Source organism: Taurulus bubalis (genome assembly GCF_910589615.1).
Source record: "Taurulus bubalis genome assembly, chromosome: 2".
In the NCBI taxonomy this organism is placed as follows: domain Eukaryota; kingdom Metazoa; phylum Chordata; class Actinopteri; order Perciformes; family Cottidae; genus Taurulus; species Taurulus bubalis.
In genome coordinates, this window is record NC_136590.1 from 42,170,727 (window position 1) to 42,190,873 (window position 20,147).

The following is a 20,147-nucleotide window of genomic DNA, read 5'->3' on the forward strand; positions in this document are numbered from 1 at the left end:
AAAGGGTCAAATCTATCTGTTTTTCAATGAATCGTTGAAGGAAAGAAATGTAGTTTTTGTTCAGCCGCTCATTTTATCTCTCCAGTGGACCCTGACGCAACAAGCTTTATTTTAAAAACTATATAAAACAACATGTAGAATGCCAAAGTGTTCACTCTGCTTTCTCCCAGTCACTTGAGCGGGTTTCATCTTGGAGGCATGTTCACATGTTGCAAAGAAAAGAGATGTTTATGGTATTCTCTCCTTCATAATGCTGCAGTAAACTGCTATTCTAAAAGGATTTACGAGTAATATCTGATCGCAGGTCCCCGCGTGTCAAAGATAAAGTGCTCTTCCTCTGCTGTACGGCAGTATAACGGAGGATATACGACAGTATAATAGCATGTGACAGGGCAGACAGGCTTACATTCACACTGAAGCCTCGGAGAAGACTGCAATGCTATATTTATTCAAGGTGACAAACGAGACCACGTGTGAAAATTCAGTGAGATGCAATTAATAAACAAGTATGAAGCATTAGCACACACACACACACACACACACATGGAGCTCCCCCGTCCCTGGCTCCGTATAGCAGTGTCAACTGGCCCACTCTGCAAGTGCCAACAAAAATGAAAAAGAAATGAGATTTTTACACAATACAACATGAATTATTGATGACCAAAGGAAGGTCAGTGCATTGTCACGCCGCCTATTATTCTTGCACCTGCACTTAGTCCTCGTGTATCTTATTCCAAAGTTGAGGTGGCGGAAATAAAACGACAGCTCCGTGAAATTAATGGAGGCATTAATGATGTTACCGGCCCGCTAAGCCAAAGGGGAGGTTTATTATGATCAGTTTTCAAATACTCAGATAAAAAGTAGTTCACAGAGAGTGTGTATACTGGAGGAGAACATGTTCTCTTTCTTTCTGCCACTTGGCCTTTAAACTCCATCACCATCTGCTCCCAGAATCTGGAGGCTTAACCCGTGTGGCTCAAAGTTATGCAGTGGCTCGTGTCAGTAGGAGGAGAATAACGCAGAGTAACTCATAATGATGCATAATAAATACTGGGAGATCCTGATTTCATGGGCGATCTGGGATTCCTTTGCACTTAGCCTGTTGTTCATGAGTGGATGTAGTCGCTGTGATGTCACCCTTTGGTTTGTGGACCGATGTTTTGAAGTTGAAACGTTTAAAGTTTGGGCATTTTGTCCATCGCCACCTTGGTTTTTGTGAAAATGTTACAATTAACGTTCATGAAATGAAAGCACACTGTGAAAGTGTTAAAAGATGAAAACACGAACAACTCCCAGATTGGACAACGCTGTGGCAGCAACCTGTCAATCACAGTAAGCCCCGCCCTAAAGCATCCCCTGCTTTATGGTCTGTTTGACTCTAAATGGATCATAATTTACTAAATGAACATCGTGCTGTATTGGAGAAGACTTGAAACTAGAGATTGAGACATAAACTCATGTTCACAATGTTTACTGAGAAAAGTTTTCTCATTTTCTCAAAGACTTCTACACAATCAGACTTCTTTTTACAAACGGAGGATTTGCCGGAGAGTATAGTTTACGAAACAAAAGGCATTAGACGAGTCCATTAAGAGCTGCAATTCTCCAGTGTGATATCAAAGACGAGTACAGTTTTAGATCAATAAAGCAAAATGTGTGAACTACGGTGTATTCGTTGGGCAAATACTTCTTGCAGGAAGAGATAATCCACTTGGGAAGGAAGAGCAGCGAGTGAGAATGAATTTTGGCTCTGTTTAAATAGAAAGGAATCCAGAAATCAGCACCCAGAAAGTCAAACGATTCTTCCTGTGAGCTTAGGAAAATTGCATTGCTCATTTTTTTGGTGTTTGTCAGCTTGTGCTACATCCCTTAGATATATCAGGGTGGCTTAAAGCGCTAATGCTACACCAAAGGGTGGGAGACTTGACCTAAATTCTGGCCTCCTACTTTCAAGCTTTCATCATTTGGAATTCACAGGAGATCTGATCCCTCCTGCATCACACGGGGAGCAAAGCAAGCTCGCTTGAATGTTGTGTTGTCGGTAGCCTCGATATAGTAACACGGCAAACATTAGTGAATAGTCAGCACATCGAGACAACAGGGTTGACTTTCAAAAGGCATCCCGGATGCAGCCGGCGGAGCTGCCGGTCAAGGTCAGCCGCTTCTATCGCGGTGTCGACAAAATGTCCACTTAGTATTTTGTCCGTTAATCCTGTCCGTTCCCGTGACCCACTTTTCTGTGTCCCGACAAAAACCTTCCAAAGATTGAGGAAGTAATAACCGCTGGAGAGAAATGCCCATCCCTCCGCATCAATGCCAGCAATTCCACCCAAATAACGGTTTTCTGTGTCACAAGTATTGGTGCAGACTCGTGTTTTATTGCCGTCTGAATGGCCCTCGAGGTTTACCCAGCAGTCCCATCTGTCTCGCGTCCTTTCCCCCTGACAAAAACGTCCTACGATTGAAAGTCTTTGTGGCAGCAGGAAACTCAGACAGAGCAGATGGTTCCGAGAGGAACTTAAAAGGGACGTATCTCAAGCCAAGCAGCAAAGTTTACATCAGCATTTGGACTTTAGTCTTTCCTCATGATTTCATCTAATTGGGTAAAAAACTCTTAGAGGTCTACTCTTCCACATGGTGAACGAACGCCTTGGAACCGTTTCAAGAGGGGAAATGATTTATTTGGATGTATAATTTCTTAGGTTTCTCAGAAGAACGTTGCTGCTGTAAAATGGTGCATGTAATCATGCCAACGCTTCAATTAGATGCTGAGTAATTCCTTTCTGGACGGCTGGATAAAGTACATGGTATTTCTACATTTACATTTAAAAAAGGTGTCTTATTAAACCTATTGCTCCATATATGCAGCATTTACATATGTATGTGATTTGAGCTTCTAGTTGGTGAGTTTGAGAATTGCCAAAACAGTTTAATGTGGCAAGCATATGATGAGCTCTCATCGTTTTGCCAGGAGTAATTAGAAAAGTTTGCAAAAACCCAACTACTAGAAAGTCAAACGCTTGTATGAGTCTCTATTTCAGAAAGACACTGCTGCCAAGGATGTGTTTAAACTCGTTTGGAAAAGTGGTGCTTCGACGTTTGAACCTGTACCCTAAAACCCTAAGAGTCTTAGAATTGGCCATGTGTGGTGAGGAGGGAGGAGACGTGCTTCTGAGCCTCTTACCTCCTGCTGGCATTAGGGGCAGATGGTGGAGGAGGATCAGCGGACAGTCAAGTGGAGGAATGCTCACCAATAAGCGAGGGCTACGGAGGCCGTGGTCACACTTGTCTCTGCGGGGCCACTGTAGTGATCGGAGGCCCCAGATCGGAATCTGAGAGATTACATATTTCCTTTCTTTTAAATTCTTCTCAATAAAAGTCCCCCACTATTTTGGCTGCTTAGTTCTCTCTGCCGCATTAGTAGGCTTGTGTTATTGAAGGATGGCCGCCAACAAAGCTCCGCTAATTCACTGATAAACATATTTAATTTCATATAATCTTCACAATAAAAGACCCCCGTTATTTGTCGCTGATTGCTTTTCCTCCCTGCGGCATTAGTAGACTTGTTTTATTGCTGAAAAACCGCGAACAAAGCGCGCTGATTAACATATTGTTCTATGAATTCTTAACCACAACACCCCCACCCCCTTTATTTTGTTAATTAAAAGCTTTTATTTTGAAGCAGCGAAATCGGAGTGTTGTGTTTTCCCTCCTCTTTTTGGTAGAGGACCTCCCGAGTGAGGGGGTGAAGATGAGGAAGACCTCGGCACATGGTCTGGCTGATCGGATCTAAATGTGAGCAATCTGATCTCGGAGCAGTTAAAGGGTCTTGGCATGATGGGACGACAAAAGTCTTCTTGAAAACACCCCAGTGACTGGAATTCAGTGATATTGAACAATTGTCAGGAACGCGAAATCCATTACCCATACTGCATCTGTGCGATTTCTAAAACAAGAAAGTATTGCATTCAGTAGTACAGCTGCATCGTACAGCTGTGGTTGACACTACAAAGGTGTTCCCATGTGTTGCATTGTGTGAGTCTTTCGAAACTGTGAGATAGTAAAAAAAAAAAAAAAAGAAATCTAAAATTACTGGCATTCTGGCTTCTGTTTGGATGAAGGCTTTGTGTTCCCCGCCTGCGGCTCGGCAGGTGTGAAGGCGCCTGTCGAGCTGCAATTGAATCAAACTCCAGCACATCCACACCCTGGGTACAATTTGTTTGGGAAGGTGAGAGAGCTGGTGTTGGGAGCGCTTCCAAGTGAAGGCGGGAACATTATGTGAGGGGAAACTAATCGGAATAAATGCCGCACACTTACGGGCCGACTGTGTCGAGACGCATTCTTGTTGCGCGTGGACATTTAGCATCTGTTCAGATGTCAGGATGCGTTACGAGCATCAGCCTCCCGCACTCGTTTTCCTTGGAAAAGAAACTGGGAACAGGCCATGATGACAGTCCATCACTTCCAGCGTTCTGGTGTGTGAAAGCGGGACTTCATTTTTTAGAACGTCTAACTATAAAGCAAGGAATGTCTGTCTGTCTGTCTGGCCTTCACACATCTCATCTGATCTACTTCACATTTGGTTGGTGTGATGCTGGGAACCAAAAGGTAGTGCCGTGTTGCTGCAATTTAGACACGTTCAATACTAACAACTTCTTAATAAACAAGCGAACAAGCGTCAGCAAAATACCTCCGCTAATGAAAGCCATGCTCTCCTTTATAAGCGCGGTGGTTATGTCAAAACAAGCGACTAATACGCCTACTGTGCATGTATAAAGAGGCTGGGCTCCATCAACAGCAGGACACTAAATGTTAGCAACGTTACGACTACAAACTACAGACCTAGAAAATTCTGGGGATGTGTGGCTTTCCTAGGTTTATTCACACATGACATATTGGCTTTTAGAGCAGAATTGAAGGGTTCGCCATCCAATCAAATTTGCAGAAATCCCCAAATGTGAAAGGATTTGATACCAAATCACAGTATAGATCGTTTTATGGTGTTCCTCAAGGTGTTGGTGTCTTAATGTGGCATTTTGGTGGGATGTTTTATCATTTTTATAAATTCTGGAGTGGTAAAGTCATTAAACGTAGCACCAAATCTGTGTTAAAAATGTCAACCCATGAGTTGCAGTCAGAGGTGTCAAAAGTATTCACATTCATTACTCAAGTAGAAGTATAGATACTAGGGTTTAAAAATACTTCTGTAAAAGTTGAAGTATCAACTCAAGCTTTTTATTTAAGTAAAAGTGTAAAAGTATTGGTTTCAAAACTACTTAAAAGTATAAAAGTAAAAGTAATGTAAGGGGAATGTTTTTTTTCCATTAAGGACAAACTCTTAAGCCGCGTCTCAGGGGCCTATAGTGCACTACCCCACCTCCCCCAAAACAATCATTTTTATAAAGGCTATAATGTTTTAAAATGTAATGTTTGACTATAATGTTTTAAAATGTTATGTTGAAAAATGTGGGATGCACTAGGCTACCCGTTTCAGCTGCATATATGCCCATTTAAAATGATCACATTTTATTACAATGCAAATACATACATGTGTACTACTGAGCATTAACATACGTTTCATGGAGCGGAAGACATGATAACTAGTTGCCTATAAGTATTGTAATAGTGCAAAATAGACGGCGGCGGCGACTCCGACACAAACACTTAAAGCTGTGGTTCTCAAACTTTTTCTTTAAATAACATAATTGTGTGACTCATCTGTGCTTTTATAAATAACAGAATAAAGAAAATTGCAATCACTTTCAAGTAAATCAGATTGCCCCATCAGACAATGTTTTGTGTAAGTTCTATCTGTGCAAAAAATTACTCATATTTAGTTACTACTAAATAGCTCATTGTGGAAAACAATAAGCTTTTAATTTTTTTTGCCAAACAAAACAGAATGAGTGCAGATATGTGAACCATCACGTATCAGTATTAGTGGCTGCAGTGAGCTGCTTTCCTCGACACATATGTTATAAACGGGGTTGTAGATTTGATACGGCCTCTCTCAATTCATGCTCAATATTGAGCTTAGATCTGTTTTTTTATTTTGAGAAACGCAACAGCAGGAAAAGACGAGCTCACGGAGCTCACGGCGTCGCGTCAAATCGCGCATGCGTAAGCGTAACCTGTTAACGGCGTACCGTAACCATTTACCCAAAAGCACAGGCATTTGTCCATGTATTTATTAATGACTTAGTTTTATATCCGTGTACTTTGTACTTTTGTAATATGTGAAGCCAGCAGCTCATTGTTGGTAGAAGACACGAGCACCGTGGCTCGTTTCACCTGCAGCAGGAGAGCTGCTCCGGGTTCAGAGAGCTGCTCCGGTGCGAGGAGAACTCCTTGGTTCCTTGTGTGGAGTTTTGAATACATTTCTGACTTTTCTCCTTTATGATTCATGAATAAAAGAAAAAGCATTACCTTCCAAATGGTCTGTGTTGCCCCATCAATTATGTGTTAATAGTTAAGGCCACACTTCATCCCGATTACTCTAATAATATATTGTTGTACCTGTAAGGCCCAATTCTGCCAGCGTTTCTCTATAATGAATCTCCCAAACTTGCTCTCCTTGAAAATCACAGGCTAGTCTCTCGGGTGACCTTTGCTGCAAAAGGTTTGCAAAATGGTTTCCTTTGAAACTGATAATAACTTCTAGGAAAGAAAAGATTTGAATGATTAGTAGTAATCAAAAAATCACTTATTTTGTAATGTGGATCACGTCAGATAATTAATAATAGTGGGTTTTCAAAGTCAGGGCTAACGCAGCAACGGAGGTCGGGGACTGTTGTGCCCACATCTCTGCAGATCGTGGTCCTGGGTAAAGATGGACTTGCTTCGTCTTGTGATGAAAGTTATAAGAATGTCACCACAGGGATGTAGTAATGTTTTTCTTGTGTAGATGTATGGAAACAAATGATCCTTGAACAGACTAATCCTAAGTTTTCCTCTCTGCTTCGGCAGCAAAAACCGCCTGAGACGAAATGTCACTCGTATTGAAAATGCCAACCATATCGAAACGTGCCGGTGTAATAATCCTCACACTTGTATGGCCTTATATTTCATATTCTTCATAAGCTTTTTTTATTGACAGGTAGATCCAAGCAAATGCAGCGAGCGCGAGCTTTCTGAAAATGAAATGATGTACGGTGGCTCTGCGTGGTGCTGTTCACTACCGTGTGTTTTCTAATCTCACAGCATGTGAGCAGCAACACGCTTTAAAAAAACAAATGACAGTTTGAGTTAATTGACAGACAAATCCCTAATTTGGGAAAAAAAAAACACTCTAGACTTACAATAACTACCGTAGCCGTTGACTGTGCATGCCTACAAGCTTTGTTGAGCGTGTGTGTGCTGTTACATAACTCAGCGATGATGGAGAGGACTCGAGCTGGTGCTCTCTTTTCAGCCCAAACCGCTGGCTGCTCTTTTTGGCTGCTTCTAAAGATTACTTGAAGGCCTGATGTAAGCTGTGATCAAACATCCTTCAGTGAACTGGTTGTAGACGTGCATGCAAGTCACCGGTGTTTCCTCCCACATTGCTGCAGTGATACATGTGCGCGTCTCGTTTTCTTCTTCTTCAATTAGTCTGCCGAGTTATTTAACGTACGCCAACCACTTAAGTGTTGGACTGGAGTTCCAGGTCAGACCTGAAGCCGTGTGGACCAAGTAGCTGCTGCCTTTGCTGACCCACAGCCTCGTTCTGGGAGAAATCATTAGTGTGTGTTTTCTGCAGCACCATACGCACAATGCTGAAACCTGGCGGGGTTTTCAGCAAGCCTATGCAATTATAAACACATATATATATATTGCTAGTTAAATGACCAGATGGTTCAATATTATAGTCATAATGACACACATGGTTGCAAGATATGGAGAAAAAGTCTATATTGTAAATCTTTTGAAATACATAAATACACATTCCAACAATATTATAGGGTTGACTGACTATTGGTGATTTCACATATTAACAAAGATTGAGATCCTTTTATAAATAATCCTCGATAATGTGGATATAATGACTAAAATGACTTTAAAAGCAAGAAAAGACAACTCTTATGCAGCATCACGATATCCACAAGCGGAGACAATATCTCGTCTCATATCACGATATTGATATTATATAATATTATTATATTGATAATATCAATACATTGCCCAGCCCTACCCACGGGAACATTGCTGAATGATTTTCCCGTTCGACTTCAGTATCAGCATGTTCGTACTTGCAGAATAAATGTAGCTGTATATGCAGCATTAAATAACAGCAGCCCTCATTATTTAGTCTTAAAAAGCCATCATTTCTCTCAACGACCGCTAAACATGCCAACACTTCCGCCCTTGAACGTGCAATTTAGCAGCGGCCGCCTTCAACGGGCACGTCGAAACAATCCAGGACGAGTTGACAGACACCAGAAGGGGAACGCTCGCTCTGAAATAAATCTCCCTAGTTATACGAGCTATCGCTCCGATTAGTCACCGACCGTCCCCGCGGACTCGTGTTTGCCAACCACAATCGATGAACAAACACATTTGACAAAGGGGGAAAAAGGGCTCCGGAGCCACGGCGCCATCTTCGGGCCCCGGACTGTTTTCCGAAAGGGAAAGCTCTACGTGCCGGCGGCTGCGTATTAGGAAGTAATGCGCGGCTGTCATTGCTCCGACAAGGTCACGGCATCAGGTCCCGCGAGATAAGGGAACACACAGCACAGGAATTGTAATAATGACCTACGTCGTTTAATCTTCTCTATTCTTGGTACAAACGGACTTCTATTAAGTCCTGCTGTTATACTCAAAAATATGAATGTTACTGAGGGAAAGAGGCAAGAGGAGGAAAGGCAGGAAGTGCAGACTTTACAACTGTAGCAGACACTGAAGAGGGCTTAAAATAGGACTGGTGGCAGATGTGTAGGACACGTATCCTGTATTGTTTGCAAAACGCTGCTGTCCGATCTTCAGAGTAAGCACATTTCACCTGCCGGTAGAGGAGACGCGCCCAGCTCCCCCAATATGTCTCTATTTACACATGACAGCTATTCCCTGCTCCCCCCGTGACCACAGTGCACCGACTATTTCCTTCTACCGATATCCATCCCTCTCCGCGAGCATCCTGTATCCTCCGCACGCACGCCGCTCCCTTACATTATACATCACCTCCGAGCTGCTCGGTTCTACGCTCCAGTGAATTGCCAGAGCCTTTGCGTGTCTGCATTGTTCCTTATGGATGGGCTAGAGTGCTCTGACCTTTTTGATGGAAAGATTACAAACAGCTCATGTCAGCGAAACGCTAAGTAAGTTGTTACTTGACACCTTGGAGGCTGCCGCCATGGATACCGCCATAAAACTGCACATGTACTGTATATGGTTTGTATGAGAGAATACAGATACTTTAAAAAGCCTTCAAAGTGTATTTTCTCAAGAACTAACGAGGTGGACCGCATTGGCCTAAAATCGGCTATCGCCTGACAACGATTAAGATGATCTGGCTTCTTGTTCAACAATCCGGCCGTAAACGTCTCAAATCTATTGTGGTGTCTCACGTTGCTTATTAGAGAACAATGAGCAGCGCACAGAGGAGGAAGTCTTGGCCCGGATATCCGGGTATCTAATGTCACTAGAACCCCTCCAGGGGCTACATAGTCAGACCCATCGGCGACGGGGTCCAAATTAGAATTGTTTATATTGAAAGAGTTTTGTTCGCAGGTTTACTTTTTTGTGTTTTTACTGTTTTTTCTTGCTGGTTGGAAGCAGGCGGGTTCAGTTGGAAACAGGTGCTGTCACATGCTTCTGTGAGCCAATTAGAATGATTACCAGTTATTCCAATCATTTCATTCAGGCCGAAGGAAATGATTGGATGGGCGACCTGCCTGTTTACACCCATTGCTCATGCACTCATTGCTCGTCACCGGAGTCTTCCACAAGCTGTGAGTACTAACAACAGCCATGTTGGGTTTTTTCATTCAACATGCTAGATTTGTCGCCTTTAGGTGTTGCTAGCGACTTTCATTGGAAAAGACATCATTGGACTGGGTTTCTAGGTTACTTTGCTCTTACACCTGGTGGTTGGATTTGTTCTTCCATGTTCTCTCAGAGCTTCTCTGATGCAACAGATAATAAATGAAGGCGGAACATCCTGGTAATCGTAAGCTGCTCTTAGTATTTTGGGCCTTATTACAGCCATCATCTGTCTGCGGTACCCGCTGCAAGTTGTATCCATCCATGTACTCCAACACTGCTGCCACGGAAGAGGATCATGTGTCATATAGTGTGCCACGCCCACATGATCAATCTGTTTGTCTGTTGCATGCATTTTCTACTGCTACCACTCACAGAATTTTTACCTTTTGGTATCATGGTGAAAAGGGAAAAGCTCAGTTCTCGGGCTGAATTTAGAGTAGCAGAGCTGAGGGTTACGCTGAGGTATCTTATGGCCCTATCCAATGAATGTTTAATGGGTCTCGAGAAGTCGCCGTGGAGGAAGCTGACTGTGCTGCATCAGTGGGCTAGGCTGTAAAATGAGACAGGGCAGGAAGCCAGCCGGCTCAGGATGGAGGGAGGGAAGAGGAGGGGAGTGGTGAGAGAAAGTATACAGAGCAGGAGAGTAAGCAAGATGCATGTTAGCAGGAAACCAAAAAAAAAACACACTAAAAACCTTCAAAATGAAGATGTACATTACCGTAACGCAGTTTATCGAAATCACAATCGAACCAATATAGATTTTTCTAAATTTTATATATATATATATATATACATATCTTCATATTGCCCAACCCTAGTGCAACTATTAAATAATGCATGATGTTTGGGACCAAAATGGGACTAAATGGTCGCCGTCTGTTGTGTCCACGCGGACACTGGGATCTCTCAGCCGATCAGGATCACACTGTCAACTCAAGGGAAGGCATCCCTTTGAACACGTTGGTCGGATTTGACTGCAGGCACGAACTGGAGGCCGGGTGCATTGTTGTTGTTTGGCAAACAATGCCAGATACTTCAACGGTTCAATGTCATAATAGCGAGGTTGCAACGCCGCGGATCGGCCTCGCCGGCTGCAAGATCCTCGGGAATCTCGGAGGCTCATCCACACCTAAATGCAACGACAGCTGGGCCGTAAGACCGGCAAAGGAGCGCCACCCAAACTCCCTCGTGCACCTGAAGTGCGTCCTGCGTGGTTCCTCCCTGCTCGCTGATTGGAATAAAGCCGCCCATCAGGGGCGGCGCTGCTGTGTACGTCTGTCAGTCCATATGCCCGACTGCAAACCCCCAAGGCAGCTGTGGACGACGCGCTAATGATGCGTATGAACTACAGCACATACCAGGGAGGAAGAAAAGGGTTTCACCTTACAAAAATATATTTATATCTTTTTTTTCTCACAACTTCAAGGAAGGAAGGCACAAGTATTTGTGCATAGAGCAACGTTGAGAATTGGGTTTTACAGTATCTCGCACTGGCTGTTGGAAAATCCGCAAAAGACTCTTTATATTTTGGGGAAGATCATATTGTGACAATCACCTGAGTCACCCATCCCCTGTAATTAAGATGAGGCTGCATAGATTGCAATATGACACCAGCTGCACATGGACTTCAACAGAGACCTGAAATCTATTTCCTTCAGGTATATTTGTGCTCATTATGCTGAAATTGTGTGTTTTAAAATTGAGTAGCACAATTTTCACATGCGAGCTGTTATTAAGCACTTACATGGTTTTATTATTTGAACTGTAAGGCTAATCAGACCAGCCTTGACATTAGCATCGCGTGCCTCCACTATATGGAGCACAGAAGCTACCATTGGCTTTATCAAGCGTTGCCAACATGATAAGTGTGTTGTGTAAAATAACAATGACATAAGGGGGCGGGCTGGCTCTAATATTTGGTACAAAGACCCACAGTGATGAATCTTACTGGTTTTGGCGATTGCTACATTCAGTGGAAACAAGCCGCTGATGCAACAAGGCAACAGTGTGATGTCATCCCGACTGCAGCAGAAGAGCTCCAGCAATTACGAGCTGGCCAGCCTTAAGATGAGTCAGCTACAGGACACAGGTACAGTATATACCAGAGAGCAATGCCCGCCTAAGGTTGCGGCACTCCAAGTCCAACCCTTCATCGTGAGCGGTGCACCGAACTACCACAGATGTGAGGAGGCGCTTTGGTCTCACGTGAGTTGAGAGACAACTCAAGAGATATGCAGTCTTTACCCGTGTTGAACTACAGCCTTCCTCTCTGCCGGCTCCCTGCTCCTTTCAGGAGAGATACTGTACATAATTAAAGTTGCACAAGAAGGCAATACTAGATAAGCAACGCCGTCTTTCCAGCAATTAATTAAGCGACGACTCTAGGACGCTGAGTGATGCACAGCAAACAAAATAGATTCCACGCTTATTAAAGCTACTTCAGGTGAGAATTTCCCAACGTGAAAAGCAGTGCGTACAGTTTAGTTCCGTCATAGGATCTAAATGGTATCCATGTCCTCAACACCAATGGAAACATCCCTCTTGGAGTCGTGGGAGACAGCTGTGACAGCAGTAGTGCTCACGTTGTAAACATGAATCAGGTGTGTTTCTGGGTTAACTGGACTGAAATAGAAACACACCAACACTCTGTGGACCGCTCCCATATCTGACAGGGATCTAGCGACGGTCTAAAACCACATGTGGAGCATCCAAATCTTTTCCATCGGTTCATCCGGCCGATCGACCCCAGACAAGTCGGATGAATCTAAAACTAATCAGCAGTTAAACAAAGTAATAGGACGTTTGTGGTGTGGCACTCGGAAACTTAAGCCTCTGAACCCCAAAGCACTTTCGGGGGCATTTTTTGCTGCTGTCCCATTTCACTTTCTGTGGCCTCATTTTTCAGTCTTGCACCACAATCTTTAAAAAACGCAACTTGAATTGGTCATTTATTTAATCGACTATATATCCACTAGGCTCCACAGGCTATATACAGTGCATTTGTTGTCTTTTACAGAATCTGGTTAGAGCAAACGGTTCATTTGGGACGACAAGTGTTTTGGATATAACAAAAAGTTAAGCTTTACTTTAGTTCTTGACGTAAGCGTTCTTCAGACATGATGTGTTTTCCTGCTTCTGGCTTTGATAAACGGTGTAGTTTTTGCTTATTGTTTAAAGAAAACATGCCTTTCGATCCCGGGTTCTGGGGTTCAGAGGGTTGTGAAGGTGTGAACCGTACGCGAGGCTGAAAAGCTGGAAACCTCTGACAATGGTTTTGAATTTACCATCTTATGCTTGGGGGAATCTTTAGCCTAAAATAAACTCCACAGAAATACCAACCGAATATATAATGTATATCAATATGGACAAAACAAGTTTGGGTGATATTATTTGCATACTCGTTTTTCTTTCTAATGATATGTTTACTTTCTTACTGCAGACCAAACATTTAAAAAATTCATGCAACAAATAAAACCAGTGGGCTTTCCATGTCTGGAAATCGTCCAGCTTCAATGTTGGCAGATGTTAACAGGATGTGTGACCTCAATACAGGAAGTGGAGTGTTGGAGTTAGAGAAACACTTTATCTGAAGCCACGGGGGTCCAGTGCAGGCCGCCTCGCGCTGGTTCAAGTTTCAACTCTGGTCTGCAATGAGAAGCAACGCACACCTATACACACACACACACACACACACACACACACACACACACACACGCTGAACTTTAAAAGAACATGCACGCTCCAGAGAGGAAATCAGTTGTTTGAAGTCCTAAAAGCATAGAAATAGACTGATTGGAGTTGTGGCTCATTCATCTGGGCCTTAAGTGCAGGAGGAAGTTGGCAAAGATGTGCGTGAGTCGGTGAGATGCCGTCCGGAGTCCTTCTGGCCGTGGTTACACTTGTCTGTTAAATGCCACTTGTGTCATCCGATCACGCCGGGATGCGGTAACTGCCAAGTCTGCATGCTCCATGAGATCGGGACCTTGCTCGCATTGAGATCCACATGCCGAGGTGGTTTATCGTGAAAACCTGTAGAGGCTTTGATCGCGGCTATCCTTCAATGCAACAAGTCTCCTGATACTGCAGGGAGAACGAATACGCAGCAAAAGATAAAAGGGGGACTTTTATTGTGAAGCATTTGAAAGGAAATGAAATGCATTTATCTGCCGGTCTACAGCCGCTCCTTTGACCATGAAGCATAAAAGAGGCACTGAAAAGACAAGCGTGACCACGGCCTCCAGCCGTTGACAGCGGTGATCCGCATCAGATCAATAAAATGCCAGATCGGAGCGGTGCCAGTTTAAAAAACTAAATGCGTTTCAAGCTCAACACACGAGTCCTTCAGGGAGAAAATGCTGACCAGCCACAAGATTTCAATCCATGCTGTGAACGAGACACGAGTCTCTTCTTTTCTTGGTCAGCAGCTTTGTTTTTTTTGCCAAGTAGCCACCCACTGCCTGGGAGAACACTCATTAAGTGATCACGCTGGAGGGATCGTAAAAAAAAAAAAACAGGGATACCGGAGAAGTAGAAGAATTAATTAGGCGAAAAAACTCTCTTCGCCAGCTCTATTCACCCACACCTCACTCAGAGAGGCACCAACAACGCTGAATCACAAACGCAAGTCCCAAATTCTGCAGCATGATCTCGTTTCCCTCACGCAAACACAGAGCCAAGGCGACATGCAGCGAGGAGGACCACACGGCCCGTCAGCAAAAAACGGATCCAGCTGTGAAAGGGAAAAACATTCCCGTCAAATATAGGAAGTCGTGGATGTAATTGTTAGAAGAGGAGTTACCGGAAAACATTGTAGAGCTGCAGCTAACAACAATTAACTAATTAATCAGTCGATTATTTATCTCCATTACCGCTTGGTCTATAAAAAGCCGCTGCATTGTTCATTCCCCCAAAGCCTGAGGGGCTGTCTTCACTTCTCTCTCCTAGAAGACAGACCGTGATAAGGATGCTCAGAGCCTCGACGCGGGAAAACAAATGACGCTATAGTTTCAGATAAAGAACGCGGCTCGGTGATGGCCACGTGAATCTGATCGGCTCATTCCCCTCTTCGTCCTCTCGCCGCCTTGGTTCTCTTCTCTTGGACGGCGGTGTTAATGATACTAGTGAGCTCAGGGGTCAGCGACCTTTCCTATCCCAGCAGGGGCTTGTAGGTAAGTAAGGGGAATCACTGAGTGAGTGAGTACCAGACTTGACAAAGACAAAGAAGACTTTCTACAACTCCTCCCACAGGCTAACCTCCTCAGGTCGCGTTCCTCATGCAGACTAACACAGAGACGCACCGATTGCAATGTTCTTGGCCTATTCAGACTTGGTTTCCTTTCTCAGAACTACAATTGACAGCAATGATGCACCTCAAAGTACACTGGAAATAAATGATTGCATTTTAAATACATGCTCATGGTTTATAAACAAATCTTGATATTAGTACTTCTAGTGACATATCCCAAGCTGCTTAGAGCCGGAGCTCTGAATTCCCTCTCGGATATCTCCTCTATAATGCTGCGGAAAGAGGTTGTTCTCAGCTGTTCTCATCCGCATCGCATCCATCCAATGGCACGGTGACACGCCTACATTGTAAGCCAATCGTCTCGCGGCTGTCTCTTTTCAAATACGATTGTCTCTCTGCCTTCAGTACGTTGATGCCGCCGCCCCTCCGCCTCCTCGCTGCCGGTCCACGTCGACTCATCAGCTTCATCAGCACCACCGGCAGACAGCCCTCCATTACAAATCTCCCTGTGGAGTCTCAACGCCAAAGACTCTGTCAAGGCTTTATGATCACACTTCGTCTGTTACGGCTTTCATACCAGCTCACAAGGAGAAAAAGAACCAGAGCCAAACAGGTTGGGATGTGAAAGCACTCGGAAGAGCTTTCAATAGTTTTTGTTTCCCTCCACATCGCCCTCCTCCTCCTCCTCCTCCTCCTCCACCCCCGATTGGCCCCCAGCCCTCTTGGCGTGTTGTTGGCGTATGTATTTACTGAGCGACCGAGTGGCATTTATCTCGCAGCTTCGTCATAATTAGTCCAACTTAGTCCGAGGCAGGCAGCCTGTCAGCGGGCATATGTTCCCATCCTTAAAGACACCCGGCGCCCCCAAGGTGTGTGTGTGTGCGTATATGTGTGTGTGTGTGTGTGTGTGTGTGTGTGTGCGTGGGTAGGAGTAAGAAGTATGGCAGCAGACGTTTGCCGTGCAGCGCGCCCGCCGAGCATCCATTAACACAGCCCACCATGTTCCCTTCTCCTCGGCTACACCGGCCCATCGCTGAGAGAGAGAGAGAGAGAGAGAGAGAGAGAGAGAGAGAGAGAGAGACAGAGAGAGAGAGAGAGGCCACTTGAAACCCGGAGGGATACAAGTTCACCCGAGTGTACGGAAGAGGAAGGCGACCGGAAGGAGCAGGAGAGAGGGGAGACGGGTGGAGGACGGCGGGGACCTGAGTCAGACGAAGGGAGGGGAGGGAGGGGATGAAACAAGGTGAGGAGGAAAGGAAACCGGAGAACAGTCTGGCTCGGGTCCAGGGCTCTCGGCAGCCCTCGGCCAGAAGGACGGAATCGACACGTTTAACTCAGAGCCGGTCCCGCCGACTGAAGGAGTCGGTGCTCGTTTTCTGCCAAGTGCCAACCATGGAAGAGACGAGGGGAAGCCGCTTAAAAACATCTCCCTAAGTCGTCATCGTCCCCCGTCGTCCCCCGTCGTCCCCTCTCTCGTTTGGCAGGCGACGCTTTCAGTGTATCCTGTTTAGGCGGGACGCTACATAATGTGTAGTGTTGAAATCTGGTGCGGAAATAAAAAGTTTGCAAAGCGTGGCGACGTGAAGCTCGTTTCATGTCTTCTCCATCTAATCAGGATGCTGAAGCACAGGCGCTATCCCACTTTCCTCACCTCCCCTCGCTCTTGAAGAAGAGTGGTAGGGAAGGCGGAGGCGGGGTGAAAGTAGCAGGGATTCCTTTTTTTTATTATAAGGGTGAGATGCTGCTGCAGCTTTAATTGCTCACCACTCAACTGCATGTGGAGTCTAGCGATTAGATGATGATGTCATTTTTTTATTAGAGCTGTATTTTGTCAGTTCATTAATAGATTATCTATTTATAGATGATTTATATATTTTTTTAAAGATTTATTAAATTATTTTTCACTGGTTTCCGTTTCTCAAATGTGAATATTCCCTGTTTTTTTTTTCTTCTTCTTTTTTTAGCATTCTAATGCCAGTCATCTCAACCTTTGAGTTTCACACTGTCAATATGAATATATTTCTATTTGGGCTTTCAGAAATTATGATTGGCAGCTTTCTTTATTTTCTGGCTTTTGATAGTCCAAATACCAGAAAATAATCCCCAGATTAACCGATGACAACGATGTGAAACAACGACCTTCTCTTCTCGCCCTCTACAGGGAGGTCAGAGGTCAGCAAGCAGGTGATCTCCAGCCCCTCGGCGCCATCTTGTCATACAAAAACCTGGGCTCTTCTCCACAAGAAAGCACCTTCAGACACCAACAACAAACAAGCAAAAAGCAGTCTCAAGTTGACATGAATAGTGAGAAAGGGGCCCTAAATCCAGGTCATATGTTTTGTTCATTTGAAAAAAAAAATTTGAACCTGAAAAATCAAGTTTTGTTGTTGAACTTTGGAAAAATGCAACAATGTATTCGAATGTATTCAAAATAAAAAAATAAGTGTATGATTTAGTTCTTTTTTTCCTCTTTTTTTTATAAAATATATTTTTTTCAGTTTTCAGTAACAGATTTTATAGTTTCAACTTTCACCCTTTTTTTTGTCTTTTTTTTTTTTTACAGTTTCGAATCTTTTTTTTCGGGTTCAAATATTTTTTTTCAAATGACAAACGTAGCTCCACACCTGTCTGACCCCCCCCCCCCCCCCCTCCAGGAAGCGCTCCCTCTAGCGGACAGCCCGCAAAGAGCGGCTCCCTGCGCAGAGGGCTCGTCCACTCGCAGCACATTTTAACAGCATCCACAGCAGCGCATTTGCCTTTTTAGCATGTGCACGAAAAGCGGCAGCGTATTCACTATCACTATACTCAGTGTAGCAATATAACAACAATGTATGAAACCAGGAGAGCAAAGTCACACACATCTCGGGAGGGAGACGTCAGCCCGACCGCAGACACAAACCACAGTTTAACACGCATGTGTGTTACAGTGGAAATAAGCAGCTTGTCCTGTTTAAATAAAACATTTAAAAAAGGTTTCACCCAGAGGAGTTCCTCGCGGTGTCATTTCCCGGTGAACCGGCCCGGCCCCCCGGCACCAGTCGGCGGCCCGGGCTGCGCTCAGGTGCGGGTGATGAACACACACGCATGAACTTCATGACATTTTTTTTTTTTTTTTTTTTTTTTTAAACATACAAGCGACATATTCAAAGTTAACAAAACGAAGAAGCGGGAAAACGTTTTTTTGTTGTTGCTGTTGTTTTTTGCTTGTTTAAAAAAAAAAAAAAAGGGTTAAAGTTAAAACTTGAGCATTGAACGTCATTGGACACACACACACACACACACACACACACACACACACACACACACGCACACACACGCACACACGCTGCACTTCGACTCACCTTGAGCGGCCGTTCCTCGGGTGCTGAATACACTTGCTATCAAAGTGGCCACATACCAAATCATAGTACTATTGCCGGCCAGAAATAAACCTTATCATATCTCAAAGTGCCCCCTTTTTTTCGGTTAGTCTCTCATCGCCGAGTGTCCCAGGACGAGCTGAAGCGGGCCGGTATCCTGTCTTCTTGTTCACCGAGCCCTGGACACTTTCCCATCGGCGCTTTCCCCCTCTCTCTTCCCCTCTCCTCCGCTCTCCTCTCGCATCCTGAGACGGATCACCTGCGCCAATGGGACGAGAGCAGACGACGCAGTGAAACCAAGCGCGAGCTCCTAGATAACCGCGGCCCCGCCTCCGCACTCCTTCCATTGATGGGCGTGGGAGGAAGGCCGGCCGCTGATTGGTCACCTGCGCTTGTCTGTTTCCCAGACGACGTGGTGCGTTCACCGAACAAGGTGGTGCTCGGAGATTTTCACGATCAAATTAAAGGACGCCTCATCTGGGCTAGAGAGACAGCTTGCTTTTGTCATTATATATTTCAGACTCATGGGTCCATATAGCAACAAACACAAATACTACAGCAATATATACAATACAATACAATACAATACGAGGACACAGGTATAATAATTGCAGTTAAAAAAGTCACTCGTGGTTTAAAACATAAAGACACTTGTTCCAATATTTCCAGAAACAAGAAGAATACCTTGTATCACTCTATGTTGGCTCAGTTAAGACTTTTATAATTGGATTTTCTAAGTCATTTAATCGACATGACATTTCTCAACACAGCATGGAAAGTGGGAACATTACGAGTCACAAACATATGACTTGCACTTCTGGGAAGCTTGAGCAAGATTCTGAAAGCATCATTAAATGCCACCTGAATCTTTTTCATTTTTTCATTACTATAAGTGCACCCCATGTGGGCTGTATAGAGAGGAATATAGTAGGCATTGATGGCTTTTTCACCCTTAACACATTTACATTTACATTGATGACACAATAATCATTATATCACGTTTTTAAACACTAGAGAACCGATTTAATCGTAGTTTTAGAAGCAAAACATTACTCTTTTATTTGCTTTTTGTTCTTTTATTGCTATTTATATGTTGTGGTGTGCTCTTTTAGGTACTTTGTAACTTTGTGTTAAGAGCTGTTGTATAAATAAGGACATTACTGTTTTTATTATTACAGCATGCTGCAGGAAAAAAAGTACAAATCATAAAACAGAAGGCAAAAGTAATGCTCATTCGCATATATAAAACTGTTGTTGTAACATGGCAACTATCCTAAGGATTGAGTAAGACTGAAACTTCCCATTACAAGGACAATAAGCCAGTTGTTTTATTATAAGCTATGCCTTCACAGTATCTCAACCACAGTTGGCTAAATCCAACAGGTGGTTACTCTGCGTAGGCATCCAATGCCCCCACACACCGCTCATTTAAGAAACTGTAAGACAACCATTGCTTGTCTGTGGGTGTTTATGCATGACACATACATTTAGTTTAACTCTGAGGAATCAGGATGTATGCACAAGACTGCAGGTTTCCAAATAATGTGTCGAAAAAGCATGATTGTAGCTCACCCGTTTTTTTC

The 20,147-nt window shown here is 44.0% G+C and overlaps 1 protein-coding gene across 1 annotated transcript in view; it reads right to left on the reverse strand.

The window, feature by feature from the left end:
• The window catches only part of igsf9bb (immunoglobulin superfamily, member 9Bb), a gene marked incomplete at both ends in the record, with an annotated part of 96,659 nt that extends 78,049 nt beyond the window's left edge, over positions 1–18,610 (reverse strand). The window contains one exon of the mRNA XM_079235952.1: positions 18,547–18,610. Coding sequence (XP_079092078.1) covers positions 18,547–18,610 — 64 coding nt within the window. The remainder of the gene's footprint in view (positions 1–18,546) is intronic.
• Between the last annotated feature and the right edge of the window lie 1,537 nt (positions 18,611–20,147).